Genomic DNA, 21,331 nt, shown 5'->3' with positions numbered 1-21,331 from the left:
AAATAAGAATGAAGTTAGCGGGAATTCTAAGAGATATTAATTGTTCTCGTAGTTGGAATGAGTTGTGGATATCGTAAGGGTTGTCATGACTCAGGAACTGAAGAGACGGAAGTATCTCCTGTACTTTTTTAGCTTTATATTTTACGTATTTTTATATGAAACTTTTACTCTTGCCTTTGTTACTTGTTTTTAATTCTTTTCATTGTATCTTTTTATTTTTATTTCTATCATTTTATCTTAACATAGTTTCATTTTGTATCTTTTTAGCTCTGATGAAGCCCTGCAAAGTGGGGCGAAACTTTGGAAAATAAATAGTTTAAACTATTTTTGTTTCACTATTGACCGCAACCCTGACCATCTTCCTATATATCAATTTTTACGGTCAACTTACATATAGTCAACATACATATATACAATTTTTAATTTTGCTATTTGATTCCAGGAATATTTGGAATATGGATAAAAATTTTTTTTATTATATATTAGAAATAGCTTAATAAGTTGAATAATAAAGTATAAATATAATGTAGACATTAAAATTACTAAATAAAATTTTTTTTATGAATGTCATAAAATACATATTTGTAGATATTCCTTTGAATCTCATATCTGTTGAGTTGTATCTAAATACTTTAGTTTGAAAATTATTGTTTTTATTAGGTCATGATCATTGGTTAGAACAAAATTCACCTTTTTTTATTTTCACTTATATTTGCAAAGTTATTATATTTGATTTAACCATTTTCAATAGTTAGCAAAAACACATCCACCATTTTTTTAAAATAAATGAATTTTCTGATCAGAGAAGATATATGTTGTTACCATGATTTCTGAGAAGACACTGCTTTCTTCCAATGCCTGGCATCGGCTTAATTGTTTTTACTAGTCTTTTTCGTGATAGCCTTATTTCTTTTTACTATCAATTTGTTATATTTTCACATTAAAAAAAAGTTAATTAGTCCAGAGTTTTAAAATCTTAATTCACTTCATACATATAAAAACTAAGTTTTATAAGTTCGTATTGTTGGCGTATATCATTAAAAATAAATGCATGACAATTGGAGTTTGTTTTATTATATACTGCATTGTTCCTGTGTAAAAATTAACATAGCTTTCAAGTAAAACAATCAAATGAAATTGAAAAATAAGTCAGATAATTGATATTTAAAGATGTGATAATAGTTATCTGATTGTTGTCCGATTCCACCCACAAAAGCTGGAAATTAATGTATCAGCTTGGCCTTCTAGAGTTAATATGACATATCCATCTCCACTCGCTGCTGAAGTTGATACTGAGTAAAGGTGGGGCTGTTGTCAAGACCATTTTTGTCTTTATCAATTTGTGTGTCTAGATCAGGTCCATTTCACCGGTATGAACTTGAATCTACTCCTTTTCAATATCTGCTATAAAGTATTTGATTGACATGGTTTTGCTTACTCACACAATCTTGTACACCCATCTCTAGTTCTATCATATCCACTAATGCGTGTACATCATATAATCTCATTTTACACACTTGATTAGCTGTGCATTTTAGCTGAAATATCAATTGCTTAATTTATAGCTTAATAAAATTAGGTTGAAAAATAACAAAGTGTATTAATTGATGGAAAAAAAAGAATTATTTTTCAAAAGTAATTATAATTATCGGGTGAAACTTTAAGCAAAATTATTTAAATCTTTATATTCTAATTTGATTTTACCTTATTAAAAAGCAGTTATAAGTTACCAAGTTGTAATATAAATTAAAAAACAAAAACAAATAATTTAGTAATATTTATAATTTTACTAAATTGGCAATGAACATTTTGACAAAAAAGTACTTAAAATTTGAGCAGAGAAAAAATAAACCAATAAAAAAGAGCAAATAGTTGACCAGAAAAAACACAGATTTTCATGTCATCTATTTATTAATCAGTGTCCTATAAAGAATAATTGTTCTGTATTAAATCACTATCATTGTTCCTATCAATATTTTCAGGGTTCGTCTGGACGTGTTGTTGGATCTACTGCTATGAATGCTCAGTCCTCGAGATCTCATGCAATTTTTACTATCAACTTTAAAATTCTTCCAAAAGATAACCCGTAAGGTGTTTTAGATTTGTAGATGTATAATTTTCAAAAATTAAATTTTAATAAGTTGAATATACACAAATATTTATCTATTAACTTCTTTTACAGAATTTTATCTCATTTTTTCTTGAGAAACTTTGAAATTGATTGGTTATATGAGGTGTAGAGATGCGAAATAGGATAAATCCAAATTTTTTATTAAAATTTTTTAGGAAACCAAAAAATATGCTTAATTGAGGAATTTATCTCCTTCTGGAACTCATTACTGAGCCCTCAAAATGTACTAATTCATTTAAGTATTATGTTTAAAGTTAGGTTTGAGCTTTATAAGGAGATAAATCTGAAAATCCTTCCTTATATACACCAATTTGGCATTTTAATTTAATTGTAATAATTTTTCATGATTCCCTTTCTGTTTCGTTATTTAAGTAGAATCCAACCATTTGTATAGTTTTTTTTTTCTATTTTATTTTAATAATCATTGAGATAATTTGAGATTTTTGCTTGCACTAAATTGTAGCCATTGGGGGTGACTTCAGAAGAATTTATTTTGCAATTAAAAATTCTGTCTTACCTTCACTGATGAGGATCCTGTTGGGAATTGTTTACTTTCATGTGAGCAGAAATCGATGGCTGTAGTGTTTCTAAGGCAATATAAATGACCAAAATATTTTCTAGTATTCTTTTTTTCTTTTTCCTTACATGACATAGCTGCCATTTGGGGTTTCAGCTATATGTATAATACTATACTATAATCAGCCAGTTGAATTCCTTTACTTTTCCACCACTTTAAATAAAATTCTTTACTCTTCCATAAATATAGAATTAAAAAAAAATCACTTGTCACAATATTTATTAATAAATTGACTATCACAAAGGCTTGTTACATATTTTATTTGCTAAAATATTATATACTTAAGTCTTTAAAAATTATAAAAACTTTTTTAAATGTAGTATATATCTTTTAGTTGTGAAAAATAATATATATATTTGTTTTATATTTAAGATAACAATGCTATAAAGTCCTAATAGAGAAAACAATATTTCTAAAAAAAATATATAATTTTTACGCATATTCATTTTCTTTATATACAGGGTGTCCCACTATTCATTGTTCACCCTCCTTAACCCCGTAAAATTAATGAAATTTTGATATAATTTTCACTGAGTCATAAAAGTGGTGTGTGTTCTTTTGAGGTTTTTGGATTGCTTGATGTTTATGGTTGCTACTCTGTTCCATGATGTCCTGTTGGTCTCTTCATGATAAGCCTAAATCTTTCCTTTAAAAAAAAAAGTCTTATCTAATGCAAAAAAAAAAAAATTGAAGTCAATACTGGTAGTTAATGAAATTGGGATGTTAAAAAAACCATTCCGTTTTATGTATTAATATAGATTTAATGTTTGGGTTGATATGTCTATTATTTAAATTGTAACTTTATTATTTAAATTATAATTTATTTGGCTTTTATAACTGTTTACAACTTACTAAATTAATATTATTTAAGGACTAATATCATTACTTCAAAATTTCACTTGGTGGATCTTGCTGGTTCCGAACGTTCAAAGAAGACTGGGACTACTGGAGAAAGGTTTAAGGAAGGAGTAAATATTAATAAAGGACTTCTTGTTCTTGGAAATGTTATTTCACAGTTGGGTGAAGGAAATCATGGATACATTAATTACAGAGACTCAAAATTAACAAGATTACTTCAAGATTCATTAGGAGGAAATTCAGTTACTCTTATGATAGCCTGCGTTAGTCCAGCTGACTATAATCAAGATGAGACTTTGAGCACCCTTCGATATGCAGACAGAGCTAGAAAAATAAAAAACAAGCCTATAGTCAACCAAGATCCCCATCTGGCAGAAATATCTAGGCTTCGAAAGGAGGTACCTGTTTATTATTTATTTATAGAGATAGAAATAAAATTTACCATAGATAACTTAGCATGGCAATATCGAAAAGACTTATAATTAATGAATTTATCTGAAAAATTAAACACTTTAAAGTATATCATAATAACTTAAGCTATACTCACACTTGTGTATCCCTATAATCTGATTAAAATGCTTTGTAGTTTGATGAGATTGCACTGTGTCAATATTTATTTCTTCAACTTCTTGAAATATGATTTATAGCAGTTGCTGCAAAGGGATTATATCCACTTAGGAAATTTGAGGTAATTGAACATTGCATAATCGTCAGTTGATTGATCCAACTATACCTTTCTCTCCTTGCATAAAGCTTTCACCTTTACCCCATTAAACTAAAGATTTATTTTGTATTGTAACATTTGGGGAATAATTAGAGCAAATTTTTAATTAAATGTTACAATATAGGGATTCACAATTGTTGTGAATGTGCTTAAAATAAAATGAGGAGAGTGAAGATTATTTTAATTTTCCTACAATAATTATTGTTTGACATGAATAGAGGCAGGTATGTCCATGGAATTTTAAGGAGTTTAGAATTTATTATTTTATTGGTGTGAATGATTATGTTTCAGATTGAAGAGTTAAGACTAAAGATGATTGGTGGTACAATATTAGAATGTCCTCCAGAACATAAAACTCTCCAAGAGAAACTTTTAGACGCTCAAAAGAAAATCAATCAGCTTAGTAAAGCTCTTGGTTCAGCGCTGTCACAAAACACGACTATGTTTGAAAAAACAATTTCGGTAAGAATGAACAAAATTTTATTGTTTTTTAAAAATATCTTCTTTGTCGTTTTTTTTTTAACATCTAATTTTCAGTTAGTTAGGAAAGTTTATTAATATTATTTATTATTTTCTTGTTTTTATTGATCAAATCTATGGTATCATCTTGGTTCAGAAATAGGAACGTTAAATGTACATATAACATAAGATTATATATTTATTTTAAAAATTTTATATCAGTGGGTTTGTATAAAAGGAGAAAACAACAGACTGTATGTATACTTATTCAAGAATTTGCTAGGAAGTCTTAAATAAAAGGATTTGGGATCAGGTCTTATCTAATATAACTGCAATTAACGCTTCCTTGGTTTCCTACCATATGATCAACAAAAATGATTGTATGGCTGATCTTTTTATTGAATCAGTTGTGGAAATCACCCTATTAGATGGACCGAACTCAAGTGTGTGGCCTCAAAACACCATTAATACACGCATAAAATATGCTCATTGAATTCTTTATGAGCTCACTGATTAGGTTATTTGGTTTGAGAACCCCTTATTGGGAGGAAAAATAGTGTTTTAAGACATCTATCGTTAATGTATAAAGTTTCATATGAACTTACAGAATTTTTTTCTGTTAAAGCTACACTTGCATATTATCAGCAATTAGTTTTCCCAAATGTTTTGTTTTAATTATTAGTTTGATGTTAAAGTATTGATAGAAAAAGCGGCTTAACTTCTGCAATTAACTACTAAGAACAAACTGAAATGAATGAGTGGAGATTTTCAGTTTTTTATGTTATGAATTCTCTATATTATCTGTATCTTCCTTCTATACCATAGAACCAAGTTGTATGTACCATGCTTGTGTAACCATGCTCTTACTGATTTATTGAAAACTATATCTCAAATATAACAATATCTATGGAGCTAGAAGTTTTAATGGTGGTATTCCTTATGGTGTATATATAAAATAAGGCTGGATTTATCTGGAAAACAATTTACTCGTAAGTGGTTTAGAAAACATTATTTCTAAAACCTTAAAAAATTTGGATGCATAAATAAATAATCAATTAATGATTATGAAGAGTCTTGCAATAATCAAATATTATTCTCAAATTATTAATTGTTAATATAGGGTGTTTTTTTAAGCCCGATAGAACTTGAAATTGTAAAAAATAACACAAAAAATTAAATTGTAATCAAAATTTTTTTTTTATTCGAAAGATCAATACGTGACATTAACATTTGAAAATGATTTCGGGCATATGGGCACCGCGGCTGTTCTTGACGAAGCGCATTCTGGACGTCCAATTTTGGGCCACTTTTTCGAGCACTGCTGTCCGTATGTCACGAATAACACGAACAATGCTGGCCTCCAAGGCGTCAATTGTTGCTGGTTTATCAGCATAAACCAGTGACTTCACGTAGCCCCACAGGAAATAATCGAGAGGTGTCAAATATCAAGACCATATGCGGCAATTTTGCTTATTAACAAACCCGTTAAGCCAAAAATGCGCCTCATCGCTGAACACAATTTTACAGAATGCGCTTCGTCAAGAACAGCCGCGGTGCCCATATGCCCGAAATCATTTTCAAATGTTAATGTCACGTATTGATCTTTCGAATAAAAAAAAATTTTGATTACAATTTAATTTTTTGTGTTATTTTTTACAATTTCAAGTTCTATCGGGCTTAAAAAAACACCCTATATATTATTTACTTACACTCACCTATGCATGAAATATATGCCATAGGGAAGTATTGCATTTATGAAATTTTTTTCCAGATTGAGAATGCAGAATCAACTTTGAAGGAAAAACTGAATGATCTTTTCTCTTATTTAACTGGATCATTACCAGCAGATGATAATCGTTGGATGGAACTTAAAGAAAAAATTGCTACTGTTCAGGTTTAAATCATTTCATTAAAATTCTTTAATTTAAATTATTTCTTAAATAACTTAATGTATTTAATTTGTTCTCCAAACTTTTTAAATCAATAAAATTCAATTTATTGGTTTAATTTTTATGAAATTATAAAAATAGTGTTTGTGATTATATGTTAAAATATTTGGTGGCATGATTTTAAGACCTAGTGAATCAGCTTATAGATTTTTTTTTTGTTGTTCGGTTGCTTGATACTTACATATTTTTTTTAAATTTCCACCTTTAGGATGAACAAAAAAAGGTTGAAAAAGAAATTTTAGGATTAGATAAAAGTTCTGAGCAGAATAATGAAGAAAAGGATGATGAGAACGACGATGGGGATGATGATGAAGATGCAGCTTCTGGTCTGGTTAATCGTAGAGAAGAACATATTATGTCGCAAGCAAAGATTAATAAGGAAATTTTGGTAATGGTTTATTATTTAATTTATTTCATGTAAATTGGCTGGAAATTGATGGCTAACCAATCATTAATACTTTATTGTAGGCTTTGTCCAAAAATTTAATGTGGAAAGAGGAACTGATGGCAAAACTATCTGAAAATTCTGGTCAGTTTGGTAAAATAAATGGTTTTTCTGAAGAGAGTGTTGAAGAGTTAAAGCGCCAATTGAATGAACTTCAACAGGAAAAAGATGATTTACTAAAACAAATGAAAAATAGTAATTCTGGACAAAGTGCATCTGCTAAGTAAGTGATAATTAAAAAACAATTTTAGAAGTTGGCAAATCTATGCTTTGCATATGAATTATTAGAAATATTTTATTTTATTAACTTTTGTTTACAAATATTTTCTCAGATTAATTATTTTTACCAATCAAGTAATGAAAGCTCAGTTATATGCTCAATTATCTAAGGTAGAGGAAGTATAGTTATTCAAAAATATATGTTTTTGATATTCACTCATATTGTTTTAGGGTTACATGAAGTTCACAAAAGTAACTTTTAAAAAATTTACTATGACTGTAACTGACTTGTCTTGTTTGGTTCTGAAAATCCCTCCAAGAAACTTTGATTGTTTTTTCCTTTTAACTAAGTATTATTGATATTTGTTAGAGTTCAGTGTATTAATCCTTCTAATTCGATTATACTTCAATTTCTTTCTCAGAATTGCTGAAAACAGGCGAAAACGTTTACAAGAATTGGAGGCTAAAGTTTCTTCATTAACAAAAAAAGTTACTGAACAAGAAAGAGTTATAAAAATGAAAGAGAAGTCAGAAGAAAAAATAATGGCATTGAAACAAGAAATAATGGTAAGTTTTATTCCTGCCATTCAATATACAAATATTCATTTTTAATGAGGTAACTTAGTGAAGTAAGCACTGTACTCCCATTTCCTGGCACTCGATCTGAGACCAGTTGTGACTCAATTATTTTGTTATATTAGGGGTCTCCCATGGCATATCCAGTCTCTATAATGTGAGTATTTTCAATTGGGGGGAATCTAGTGGTTGAACATATTCCTAACCAAATCATCTAGCACAACTGTTGGTTTGTAAACAATAACATATTTAAGCGCTATATTCAAGATGGTAGTAAAGGTTTAGTTATTTTTTCATCGACTATAGAAATGTATATCTATATTTTTTAAAGACATTAAGGATTTTAAAATTTGTCTTTAATATGTTGTACACAACACTATACTTTACTTTTAGATTTTATGATTGATGGATTATTTATATGTGATTCATTTTTAAAATTAATGTAGCAATTGGATTTTTACTGTAGGCTGGCAAGCCAAACCTGAAAGTGAAAAAGTAAACTCTAGCTACTGCTATGTCTCTTAGTACTGTCCTAGTTTTCAGTTATGAGATAAATTTTTTGTGTTATTATTTTACATGTTTTTTTAATCCTCAAAAATAAAACTTGTTTTCTCACCATAATATCATAGTTAAACTGTTTCTATTATTTGGATTTTTTTTTTTTTTAATTCAGTCAACAGTGTTTAATTACTGGTAGGACAGAGCTGATTTTCGAACTTCTCATCCTAAATATTCATATAAATCGTTAAGAGTTAACAAAGCAATCTCAGAAATGTCGTCTTCAAATTACATAAAATAGCTAATTTTCAAAAGATAGCTTGACTTCATTCATATGAAATAAATGGAATTAAACAGGGAAGTTTTTGTTGGTGTTGGATATCTTTAACCCAACTGGTAACTGAAAACATAATTCACAAGTAAAGTTTGATTTAAATAAATAATAAAAGTTACCACTGTTAGGCTGTTAGGTCCCTAATAATAGATTTAGTTCAACCAAACAATATTTCTCTTAGAGAATTATATCTATTGTATGATGTTACCATTTAAATAGTTTTATATAACAAACATTCTCGAAATCCCCCAAAACTGTGGGCTGGAGGTTATTACAGATTTGTTTTTATTTATTTATTTATTGCTATTTACAACTGTACATTATAATACATTTAGTAAATTTGATCTCAGTTAAATTGGGGTGTTACAGGCGTTTAGAGAAACTATCCATTGGTAGTACTCTAATGACGTTTTACATTAGCAGGTCTCGTGGCCATCTTCTTTTCAGGCGCCTCGGAGGATTGTCAGGAATGGAAGAGGAGGCAAGATTAGAAACTAGTGGGTTTGGGTGGTTAGGGAGTTTGCAATGTAAGGAATGATATCTGGTTCGGGCTAGATCGGTTACATATTGTACATTAAGGTCTTTGTAAACTTGAATAATTCTAAAAATATGGCAAAGGATGGTATCTTATATCTTTTGTCTATCAGTGTTTTGTAATTAATTGGAAGTTTAGCGGGTTTGTTCGACAGGGGTAAGATCAACATTATTAAAGGAGACTATAGGACAGTTGGTAGGTTTACGACGAAGGGTAAAGGTGATTTGATTGGATTTATTTTAATCCTCTAATTACGACACCATTCTTCGAGGGCTGTGATATGGGATTGGAGAGTTTGGGATGCAATCAAAGGGTTATTATTAACAGCGAGCACACATGTGTCATCAGATGGGATGTCAGCTGTATAGAGATTCTGGGGATGGGAGCGAGGATACTACCTTGAGGAACACCAGTGGACTGAGAATAGTGGAGTGAATAGGAAACAATGTGGTTTACTTGGAATAATCTATCGGTGAGAAAGGAGTGGATGATGAGAAAGTATGTAGAAGGTAGGAATCTACAGAGTTTGTAATGCAGTCCCGGGTGCCAGACTCGATCAAAAGCCATTACAGATTTAAAATGCTCCTCCAATGATCTTTGATATGGTGTAAAAGTATATTATTTTATTTTAAAATCCCAGAAATGACACATTGGTCTGTCTCGTTTCATTCCTGAGTTTTGAAGGTTGTGAGATTTTTCAATAACATCAAATAGCTCTCTCAGAAATATATATTTACAACAAATAAAGACCTATGAATATGGTTTCAAAACATTATGGTATTCATGATATAGCAAGAACATGTCATGTTTTTGAAATTTAAAAAATCTCTACATTCAACCCATTCAGTGTGAAAGCTTAGTAACAACTATCAAATAATATATGCTTCTATGAGTTGTGACATTAATTGCCAGGCAAGCCAAATATCTTCGTTTACTATAAATAGAGAGTCTTTCAGAGTTTATGTTGTTTTTAAATAACGGGCTGAGATATTCCTGACGTTTATTCTCTTTTCAAAGTTATGGGTAGATCGTATAAATGAATATTTTCTTAACATGTTTTCAGCCATTTTAAACTGGGATTAAAGATGAATCAAAAAGGTTTGTCAGATTTTTTGTAAGGTAAACTGTTCCAATTAAATTTATGAATTTTTGTTACAGCAGGACATTATACACTTTTTTAAAAATCATTTATATATATTTAACAATGTGTTGAAGTTCTGAATATTGTAGCCGAAATATACTTCACTTAGTTTGAACATTTTGAAAAGGGAAGAAATAAAATGTGTAATAAATTTAAATTGGTTCAGGGTCTATTGAGAGAGGAAAATATTAATTTATTCTAAGGTTAATAATATCTGATACGAGAAATCATATTAACGAACTTTTTAGCTGTACTACTCTAGTAATGTTGACACATTTTGTTAATTATATTTATGATTAAAACAATAATTTGACTTTAAAAATGGGAAATAAGATAAAATTGCATTTATATTTATTCTGTATTTTTTTTATAGTCAATGAAGCAATTGAAAGTTAAACTTATTCAACAAATGAAAAGTGAAAATGAAAGATTTTCTTATTTCAAAGCTGAAAAAGATAGAGAGGTTTGTCAACTCAAGAGTCAAAATATGAAAAAACAAAATCAAATGAAGAAAATGGAACAGCTTCATTCTATGCAGCAAAATGTACTTCGCAGAAAGTTAGAAGCTGCTGCTGCCGCCAATAAAAGAATAATGGTATGTTTATATGTATAATATTAAAGAATATTGGAGGTTTTATATATATATGTTTTAAATTAAATAAAAACAACTGTTAAGTATTTAAAATTTTAGTTTCTCTGTTTTAAATAACAATGTTGTGTTCCTGATTTGTATAGGCTGCTTTAGAAAGACAAAAGAGTGCTAGAGAACGGAAGAATAAAGGTCCTGCCAGTGAAAAAATCAAAGAACGATTAACAGAAGAATTGGAACTTTTGGAGTCTGAATATCAGGCCCAGAAATCATTAGAAACTCTTATGCAGGACCGAGCTGCTTTATCTAAAGAACTTGCTGTCATAAAGGTGAGATTTTATGTTGTTGAAATGTTCTCTTACGCCTTGTTTGTCTTATCAAATACTGATCATGAATATAATGGTTTCGGCACTGAATGTACACAAAATATTCTGGTCGTGATTGTTTCATAGAAGCTCATTATAGATATCTTAAACAAGGGGTTTGGCTTCCAAAAAGTGGTGTAACATTGATTTTCATATAAGTTGTATGTATTGCTCCTCCTTTGAAAAACCTAAGTTTTTGACCTCCCTATGCTTGTGCATTTTCCACCATCTTGAAAACCTGCTAAGAAAAATTAACTTTTTTTCAACTTGCTTCCAGTGCATTTTAAACCAAACACATGATAATATCAACATTAATACATTTTAAAATTATTAATTAAAATTTCCATTTATATTTTAATTTTAAGATGAACAAATAAATTTATCAACTAAAGTTCACAATTTTAGAAAACAACTAATGAACATATAATTGAATTACTTATAATGGTTTCAATAATAATTAGTAGTTCTTTGAATGTTAGTTCTAGTTGATGTGTTTGTCTAAGTATAATTTTTTATTGGGCCTTGCAAGTTCAGGCATAGGCAGTTAGATTCAGGTATATCCTAGAACAGTGGTTCCCAAAATGGGTGCCCGAAGCACCCTGGGATGGTCTAAGTGTATACTTGAGCTTTTGCAAGCAAATAGCACTTTCTCAAAATATTAATAAAAGAGAAAAAAAAATTGGAAATTTCCAGTGCATTCCTGCATTTACTTTGCACTGTTTTTTTTTTTTGTTTTTTTAATTCAAAAAATGTGCTGTGAAATGTTTTAATCCAACAAAGGTTCCACAAACTTTTTTTTAGCCCAAGATATTAATAAATGTCTTGCATAAATACACCACAACAAAATCGGGAATCGCTGTCCTAGTAAAATGTGTACCTACCTCTAAACATTATTTTACTGTGGGCTTTGTTTGTTAGACAAGAAATTGTTACATTTCTGGTATGTAAATCTTGCTTGTCCCAATACGTTTTGTCTATAATCAAACTGGCAGGTGTACATGGGATATAGCTTTATATATTATTACATATTATATTTTGTTTTCATTACTTTTCTTTTAGGAATCTCTAGAGGATGATGGTGTCTCTGAAGCTGAAAAGGTTAAACTGAGAATTGATGCCAAACAGGTAGAGAATGAATTAGACTTGAGATCAGTGGAGATATCAGATTTACAACAAAAACTTCTTGATATTCAGCAAGGTTATTTAAATTATATTTACCAAATTTAGTAATGATTATTTCTTAAAATATTTCTAAAAATATAATCTTAACAATAAAATTACAGATGACCAAAATAAGCATTATTGGGAGGTTTTGCAGTCCATGGCAGATGCCAAATTTGCCCTGAAATATTTATTTAATTTAGCTTCAGAAAGAGTTAAAGAGAATCTGAACTATGCTTCTGCTCTGGCTGAATTAAAGGTAAACCTTTTTTATTGATGCTGACTAATCATTTTTATTTATTGTATGAGAAATATATTTAATACTTTGTAATATCTTTAGATTTATAATTTTTAAAATAAGCAGTTCTGTGGAAGGAGTATCTTCTAAAATTTAGTTGGTTGGGATTTAGGATATTGTATTCAAAGGATATTGAGTGAGGAGATTAAGAATATAAGTTTTATAGTTCTTAGGGTTCGTAACAGGAAGACATCATTTGAGAGTCGGATGAAAGCTAGCTTATCATCACGACAAGAGAAAAGGAAATATGAAATCTTGGGAACTATTTATGTGTTAAATGATTTGCATGTCATTCGAGAAGTATTATTCTAACAGAAGGTCTAAGAGAAAAAAAATATATAATTGATGTTTTTTGATAGAAGTTTGATATAAATTGAAAGATAAATAAGCCCCATTTCTAAGTTACGTATCTGCCATGCAAGTAATATCATAATAGTGAGGAAGTATGATAGTGAATCTTATCTCACTAACAGTTGAACTTAGTGATTGAATGATAACACTAATGATTGAATACAACAAATAACTGTCACCATAAAAAAATAACAAATTTGAAATGTACAAGTTTATGAGGTTATAAGTTGCAATAATTCAATGTCAAGGCATCTACTTGTAGCAGTTAGCTGTCATGTTTGTGCAGATAGTTAAGAGTACTAACTATTAAGCAAAACCTGATTGTACAATAGTCCTGCCATGACAGCAGATGTTTCTTAGTTAACACAATGGTAGTGGCTGTGACAAATGTCACTATCACTGTCACCCTGGAACCTGAGCTTAAGAAATAGAACTAAAGATAATTAAAGTATCATTTAAGAAATGCTGGCTTTAGTTTTCTCTTTGTTCTTCTGCAATTAATAAATTAGTATTAATAATTACCAAAATTATTACTGTTCACTTTGAACAGCCCTGATGAAGCTCTGCAAAGTGAGGTAAAACGTCGGACATTAAAATAGTTATATACTATTTTTTCTTTCTTTGACCGCAACCCTGACCATCTTCTTATATTTAAGTTTAACAGTCAACTATTTATACATATAGATTTAAATAATGGTTAATTTAAAACATTGATTGTAAAAATCTTGGTATATGATGGACTATCTACCAGGATATATTCATAAATACTTGCAATATACAGTTATCTATACTATATTTGTCTGCTTTTAAACTGCTAAAACTATTATCCAGCATTGTGTTAATACATCAATGCAGGCAGACAAAACTAAATCAGCATTACCAGCCCATAATTATTAATTATATTAAAATATAAATTTTTTTTTAATTAATTTTATTTTTTATAGGAACAACAGTCTGAAACAGATTTACAACTATGTGAATATCGAACAAAATTAGAAAATCTGGAGTCATACCATAAGAAGGCATTAGAACGAATGGAAAAAGAATGTGAAGAAAAGGTAAATGTCCTGATTATCACTGTTTTGTTCATCCGTTTGTAATTATACTTTTTATATTATTTATTCAAGAAAAAAGATATTTTGGATTGAGTTTTTGGATAATCAATCTTTAACATTATTTCTAATAATTTGTTAATTACTAGTGTTCTTACATAAGTTTTTTTATACACTTTTTTTTATAATAACTTTTACCACTAAACATTATTATTCTAATTTAAAAAATACTCACGTAAGAAGAAAACAATTTAATTTCAGATATATGTTAGTAATTATTTGTTCTTTTTCATTAAGATTTTCATTGAGCATAATAATAGTATATAAGTATCATTTTATTTTCTTCTAATTATATTAGGAACAAAGATAGTAGTTAATATTTAATTATTTTCATGCAAATTAATTTCTCATATTATTTTTTTGTTCTTTAATTTAACTGCCTGTGCTTTCTGATTTCAGTATATTTATTATTTATAACAGTCATTTAACACCTGTGTATAAATTTTAGGTCTATTTATTCATGAAACTGGCTTCTGAAAACATGGAAAAAACTCAGGAAGGTCCTCTTTCTGAGAAATTCCGTATACAGACACAGGAACTTGAAAAGTTAGAGCAGTTGAGGAAAAGGATTGAAGAGTTGGAAGAAGAAAATAAACGTTTGACTAAGGATGGTAGCGATCGCATGGTAAGTCTATTTACTATGGAAGTAATTATCAATTCTTTATTAATGGCCGTTTGCTAAATGTTTGTTTCATTATCAAATTTAATAATAAATAATAATTAATTAATAATTGTGTTCCATTATTAAATTTTTAGGAAACAGAAAACTTGGATCCATTTGAAAAATTTTTGGAAGAAAGAAATACCACTTTTATTGTCCCAGTAAGTATCCATTTTACTATTTTGCTTGTAGTTACAATTTTCCCATCTATAAATCATTATTGTAATTGATTTTTCAATTATAATTTTATTTTTCTAATAAAGTCTAGAAAACGGACAATGAAGAAAGAAAAAAAATTTGAAAACTATACTGTGACTGATGAAGAAACGCTGCGGGCGGCTTTTGATGATTCTGGAGAAATAGATGTTGATGATCCAGATAATGATCCAGATTGGAGAAAAACTCCTATCGCTAGGAGAATCCATGCACTAAGAGTTAGTATATTCTATTTCTTAGAAAGTAAATTTTAGGTAATTTATGTTGAAGAAAACCTGTCTAAAGTTGCTGTTTCTGTAGTCCAATGTGATTGATTACATCATTTTGTAGTGGACTATATTTTATTAAGAATTATTGAAAAGAATTAATAAATAATTAAAAATTGTTAATAAAATGAAACTCTTTATTATTAATTTAGTGAGGCCACCTTTATTTATTGATTAAGATATAATAATTTGTGAATAAATTATGTTTAATTTTGTCGGACTGATCCTCTTCTAGCTTCCATTTATTTGTCTTCGTATTTTTTGTATGTCAAACATTTTTTTGTATTTTATCGACTAAGTGATTTTTTGTATTCTTGTTTAAAGACATCTTCCCTAGCCTAGATTTCATTCGTAAGTAACCTCTAATAAAATATATCATATGGTGTCTGGTGAATGCTTAATGTATTCTATAAAACTCTTTGTTTTAACTTAGTTTAGTTAGATCTCATCAATAAAGAATATAAGATCATGATTGTGGTATAAGATTGCCTCATCTTACTGAAAATAAAACTTCTCGTCCTAAAAATGGTTGGACATTTATCAGCTTTTTCAGCTCACGTCAAACTGATCTTTAATTTGAAAGTGAAAACTGGTGTGTGCTGATCTATAAAACTTTCTTTACTCTTCAACTGAATACCCCTTGTTTAAAGCGTAGTCTTATTATTTATTCAAAAGGATCTAACCTTGAAATTTCAAGAAACCATTGTGGTTTCAGTTGTTGTTTGATTGTTGATCCAATGTTTTTGTGGCACATAGTAAACCTGGTGTTTTTATTGTTAAACTATTTCCTAGTTTTCTATTTGTCTTTGTATTACTGCACTTATAATTAGCTAATGATTTATTAAATAATTTTCTGTTTTCATTTTTCTATTGCTATTGACTATTCCATTGCACAGTTGACTATTTTTACTTGCTTAAATGGTTTATAGTATTTCATTATAGTACGATTTTTTAAATTTTTATTTATTGGTATTTTTCGAGGTTGATAACATTAAAGGAGCTTAATGTTACTTAAATATTTCAGATTCACTATATGTCTTCACTTTCAATTTCTTCCCTAGAAAAATTATCGGTAAGAAATGTTGAATAAAATTAACTTTTTGTAGTATTTTCAAAATTTTCCGTGAAGAAACATATTTTAATATTGCACTGAAAATACTAGCATTGATATTAAACTAAAATATTTTAAATTATTTTCAGAAAGGGAAACTTGGCAAAAGAAACAGTGGTAAAGAGGATGAAAAATGTACATGTATCGGTAAATGTGAAAAAGGTTGCAATTGTAAAAAGGCATCTCTACAATGTAATGAAAACTGTTCTTGTGACCACTCGTTCTGCTCATTGTCCAGTAAACGCCAGAGGTAAGTGTATTTAATTCTGACTTTTTACAGAATCGTGTTACGTAATCAGGAATTTTGGTGATAAGTAGTAAATACGAATACAAAAAAATGTAGAAGAATATCTGAAAAAAATTAAATGATCTGATCTTATGAGAATCAGAACTAACAAGGCTCTGTTTCGTTATATATTATAAACTAATACTATTAGTCTTGTAGTATATGCTTAGTAAACTTTTGCTGATTTGTATTTTTGTTCTTGTTAACTCCTATGATTTCATTAATAATCGATAAGATAATATTATAGAGGTTAGAATCATGCAAAATTAATGATAAAAAAATGTTAAAACAGAAAGTGTTCAAGAAATAAGCGTAATGAAAGGTGCGGAAGAAAATGTAAATGATGAGTAATGGAATTAACATAAGATATGTATATATGTATATATAGTTGACCGTAAAAATTGATATATAAGAAGATGGTCAGGGATGCTGTCAAAAGAGAAACAAAAGTAGTTTACAACTATTTATTTTCCGGCGTTTCGCCCAACTTTGCAGGGTTTCATCAGGGCTAAAAAGATACAAAATGATACAATGATAAGAGTAAAAATAAAAATACAAAGATAAGATACAATGATTTATTCTTATTGTATCTTATCTTTGTATTTTTATTTTTATTGTTATCATTGTATCATTTTGTATCTTTTTAGCCCTGATGAAGCCCTGCAAAGTGGAGCAAAACGTCGGAAAAAAAACTATTTTTGTTTCTCTTTTGACCGCAACCCTGACCATCTTTTTATATATAATAAGAAATGTAAGTCGTGTCTAAAATAATGAAAAAAATTTAATCAACAATAATAATAATTCTTAATAAGAATCATTTTTCTGTATTACTAATTTTTAAAATTAGCAAAATATTTAAAATTAACCTTCATGGTTTAATTTAACTGATGAAATTCATTCTATGTGCTTAATTATTAGTTTATCGAACTTAAGTAGTTTTTTTTTTAAATGTTCATCCATGCTATAAGAGCATATTTTGCTGATTTAGTATTGTATCTTAATAGATTTGCTTCTGTTTCAGAATCGATTTTGGTGAAGACTAAATGTTTTAACAAAAAATGGTGGCTTGTTGACTTGAAAAGACACTTCATCATCTAGGAGATTATTGAAAGCTATATTTCATAATTGCTTTTTTAATTTAAAATATTATTCTCAATTAACTTAAGTTTAAATATTTATAATGATCATGACTGAACAAATGTTATACTTATTGTTAAACATATATAATTTTACACTTCATGTTTATGATTCGTATTTAAATATATTTATTTTATCTTGTAATTTGTTTTTATCTATCGTCTGGTTCATTTATGTTTTGCCTTTATCTAAATGGATTTTGAATAACTGATTTTTAAAAATTGTTTTTATTAGTAATCTTAATTCCGTCCTTGTATAAATAAATGTAATTAAAAATTAAAAGCTTAATTTCATATTTAATCCTAAATTAGTATAAGTAGAAAATTATATTACTCCTAAAGGCCTAAGATTTTTATTTAGTATCTGTTTTAAATGTTCATCACACTTAAAAGATTTTTTGGAAAAAAAAAAAAAAAGAACATACACTTTCGTTGGTAACCAGAAAAGTGATTTAAAATTAATGAAGCTCTACTATATCAGTAAAATTTACCATTGTATGAAAATACATTAAGTTTTAGTTTTGTTCTCAAACTATATTCTTTTAATCCCTTTTATCTTGATTAAATTGATTTCAATGATTTATTTCAAGAAAATATGTACATGTAAAAACAAAATAAAAAGATTTCTTCGATTATGACAGCCTTTGATTGTACCAGATATTGATTCCCAGGTAGTTAAAATTATTTTTAGAATATGGTGTGAAATTTCCCTACATACTCATAATTTTTACTCCACTTTTTGAAAGATAAAAAAAATAATAACATAAATATCAGCAAAGTATAAACTAGCACCTTTTCCTTCATTTATACTCGGAGGAAGCTGAAGTATAAATTTCCAACTTTTCTGACTCCTGTAAGTGGGTCAAAAACAGTCCTCAATCTGGTGTAAGGTAGCTTTTATAGTATCTCTGAAAATAATCGAGCCTTTATTTATAATCTTTAAATTTCTTTCTTGAGACTGGCAATTTTGTACTAAATAATTCAAAAACACTATCCAAATTATAGTCTCAAAACATTTATTTCATTCACACGTCCAACGTTTCGGCCAATTCGGTCATCTTCAGGGACAATCTTAATTTACTATGAGACATAACCCTTTTAAAAAAACTCCATACAGGCTATTCTGCCCAGGTCAAAATATTTACATCTAATATGTCAAAAATACAATAAACACCTAATAAGTCAAAAACATAAAAAACAGTCAAATTATTTCTCTTTAGTGTATAAATTGTGGTAAAAGAGAAATAATTTGACTGTGTTTTTTATGTTTTTGACTTATTAGGTGTTTATTGTATTTTTGACATATTAGATGTAAATATTTTGACCTGGGCAGAATAGCCTGTATGGAGTTTTTTTAAAAGGGTTATGTCTCATAGTAAATTAAGATTGTCCCTGAAGATGGCCGAATTGGCCGAAACGTTAGACGTGTGAATGAAATAAATGTTTTGAGACTATAATTTGGATAGTGTTTTTGAATTATTTAGTAAAATAATCGAGCCTGTTTGGAGGAATACCTTTTGAAAAATTTCGTTAGTGTACTGACTGAACAGATCATACTCATAAGTAGTATCACTTATCCGGCGTTGATGACCGGTGGGTTTTATGCCTTAATTTCTTAATAAACAAACAAACATAAGTAGTTTCTTAAATTATAACAAACCCACTCTGATTTTTATATAAAATTGGTAAAAATAATTTAACTCGATATTTATCTTACTGTTTTTTTATATTTTATTATGGGTGGAATGGGACTTAAATATGAAGGTTGATTAAAATATGAAAAAGCACTTGAACCATTACTAAGAAAGGAAGAAAGAGTGATTTAAAAAAAGAAATAGTTGAAAATCTGCAGTCAATCCATTTCAAGTAATGCTAAGTTTGCAGTGAGTCCAATGTCTCATGTAACGCAAAGCGCCACTCCTATCCACAGTAGGAGGGTACCAATCCCTGGGTGATGCATGAATGGATACCATAGAATTATCCAACTGAGAACTTTTGGTGTAGCCAATTAGAAAGAGTTGTAATATTGTATACTGTGTTTAAGGTCTACAAAGGAAAAATTTATTTATATGACGACCCTATTATGATCAACGCAAGAGGCATTGTTTGGGCGAACTCAATGGGCCCCATTAACGGCCATTTGGAGCCAAGCTCAAGCTGAAGGAAAAGATTCGCGCACGTGGGTCCCGAGTATCCCGCGGCCTTGCTCAAAAGGCAGACCAGATTCGAAGCTGAAGAGAGAACACGCGGAGCACAATGAGAGCATTTAGTCAGAGATAGTCAAAAAGGGGAAACGGTTGGTAGGGACAAAGCACTTTTTATTTTCTAGACAAAGGAGGATAGGGACCTCCTCCGGGGGCGGGGCTGTGGGGGTCCGGCTTCCTGCGGACTCGACAACAATCCACGATCTGGCTCCCGTTTGTTTGGTAACCGAGTAGCGGCCCATCTGCCTCGGGGTGGCCCACATGGTGACTCCGACCAATTAGTCAGTTAGTTATGAAAAATCAATTAGTTATTGTATATCAAAAGCGTGGAGCCTCTGTTGGTAAAAATACAGTTACCTCTAGCAGTGCCGATTCGCTGAATCAGTCTTGACTTGGGATCTACAAGTTAGTGGATATTCGAGATAAAAATGTCCAGTTAATTAGGCAATGGGTTTTAATGAAGGTATTTCAGATTCTCATTCAGTACATAATCGAAATATAAAATTTAAATTAACATAATAATCACTACCTAAGTGGTGGAACCTATTTTGTTCGCTGAAAATTAATTAAGAAAAAACAATCCTAAATTTTAAAAATGGCAGTTAAAACTTTTGATTGTACATTAAAAACAGCATAATGTAGAACTTAATTGGTAAATAAAAGACGTGTCCTTCAATAAGAAGTAGTATATAAAAACTTAAAATGCAGCAGAGTTCAGAGAAGCACCATGGACCCACAGGCCCCAGTCTGCGTATTTAGAAACCCCACTGCATCTTCAGTGGAACGACGAGTTAGAATAGGATCTTGAAGCAGTAAAACCCATGAAAAACTCTCCACCAATTCGTCTCAAATCTAGAAAAAGTGAAACCCTTATCATTGCATCTATGGGAATTTTTTAACAAACTAGAAATAAGATGTGGGTAGAATGAATGACAAATCTCACAGAAAAAAAATCATAGTCAATGAAAAATTCTAAGAGTGAAATTTTAATGACATCAGGAATTATGAAATTTCGTGGCAGCTCTTAAGTTTGAAATGTGCCATTAGCGACCACTTTCACTATTATGAATTATATTTTCACAAAATCTAGCCTAAAAGGAAAAATAAAAGATGAGTACATTTTGAATTT

General features: G+C 29.2%; 1 protein-coding gene across 2 annotated transcripts in view; it reads left to right on the top strand.

Annotated features, from left to right (window-relative positions):
- The window catches only part of LOC106682583 (chromosome-associated kinesin KIF4A), a 23,051-nt gene extending 4,633 nt beyond the window's left edge, over positions 1-18,418 (top strand). The window contains exons 5-22 of one of the 2 annotated variants that reach the window (XM_067051740.1): positions 1,983-2,086; positions 3,580-3,964; positions 4,582-4,752; positions 6,521-6,643; positions 6,907-7,086; positions 7,167-7,366; positions 7,785-7,929; positions 10,820-11,041; positions 11,182-11,364; positions 12,460-12,598; positions 12,684-12,820; positions 14,155-14,268; positions 14,771-14,947; positions 15,079-15,144; positions 15,247-15,417; positions 16,490-16,537; positions 16,666-16,826; positions 17,884-18,418. In XM_067051740.1, coding sequence (XP_066907841.1) covers positions 1,983-2,086; positions 3,580-3,964; positions 4,582-4,752; positions 6,521-6,643; positions 6,907-7,086; positions 7,167-7,366; positions 7,785-7,929; positions 10,820-11,041; positions 11,182-11,364; positions 12,460-12,598; positions 12,684-12,820; positions 14,155-14,268; positions 14,771-14,947; positions 15,079-15,144; positions 15,247-15,417; positions 16,490-16,537; positions 16,666-16,826; positions 17,884-17,905 — 2,748 coding nt within the window. In that variant the 3' untranslated portion in view covers positions 17,906-18,418. The remainder of the gene's footprint in view (positions 1-1,982; positions 2,087-3,579; positions 3,965-4,581; positions 4,753-6,520; positions 6,644-6,906; positions 7,087-7,166; positions 7,367-7,784; positions 7,930-10,819; positions 11,042-11,181; positions 11,365-12,459; positions 12,599-12,683; positions 12,821-14,154; positions 14,269-14,770; positions 14,948-15,078; positions 15,145-15,246; positions 15,418-16,489; positions 16,538-16,665; positions 16,827-17,883) is intronic. The other variant, XM_014423520.2, reaches the window with a different exon arrangement.
- The last annotated feature ends 2,913 nt before the right edge of the window (positions 18,419-21,331 follow it).

Source organism: Halyomorpha halys, unplaced genomic scaffold (genome assembly GCF_000696795.3).
Source record: "Halyomorpha halys isolate HHAL.00 unplaced genomic scaffold, Hhal_1.1 Scaffold425.1, whole genome shotgun sequence".
Classification (NCBI taxonomy): domain Eukaryota; kingdom Metazoa; phylum Arthropoda; class Insecta; order Hemiptera; family Pentatomidae; genus Halyomorpha; species Halyomorpha halys.
The sequence above is the reverse complement of the archived record's forward strand: the minus strand, read 5'-3'. Positions and strand labels throughout refer to the sequence as shown.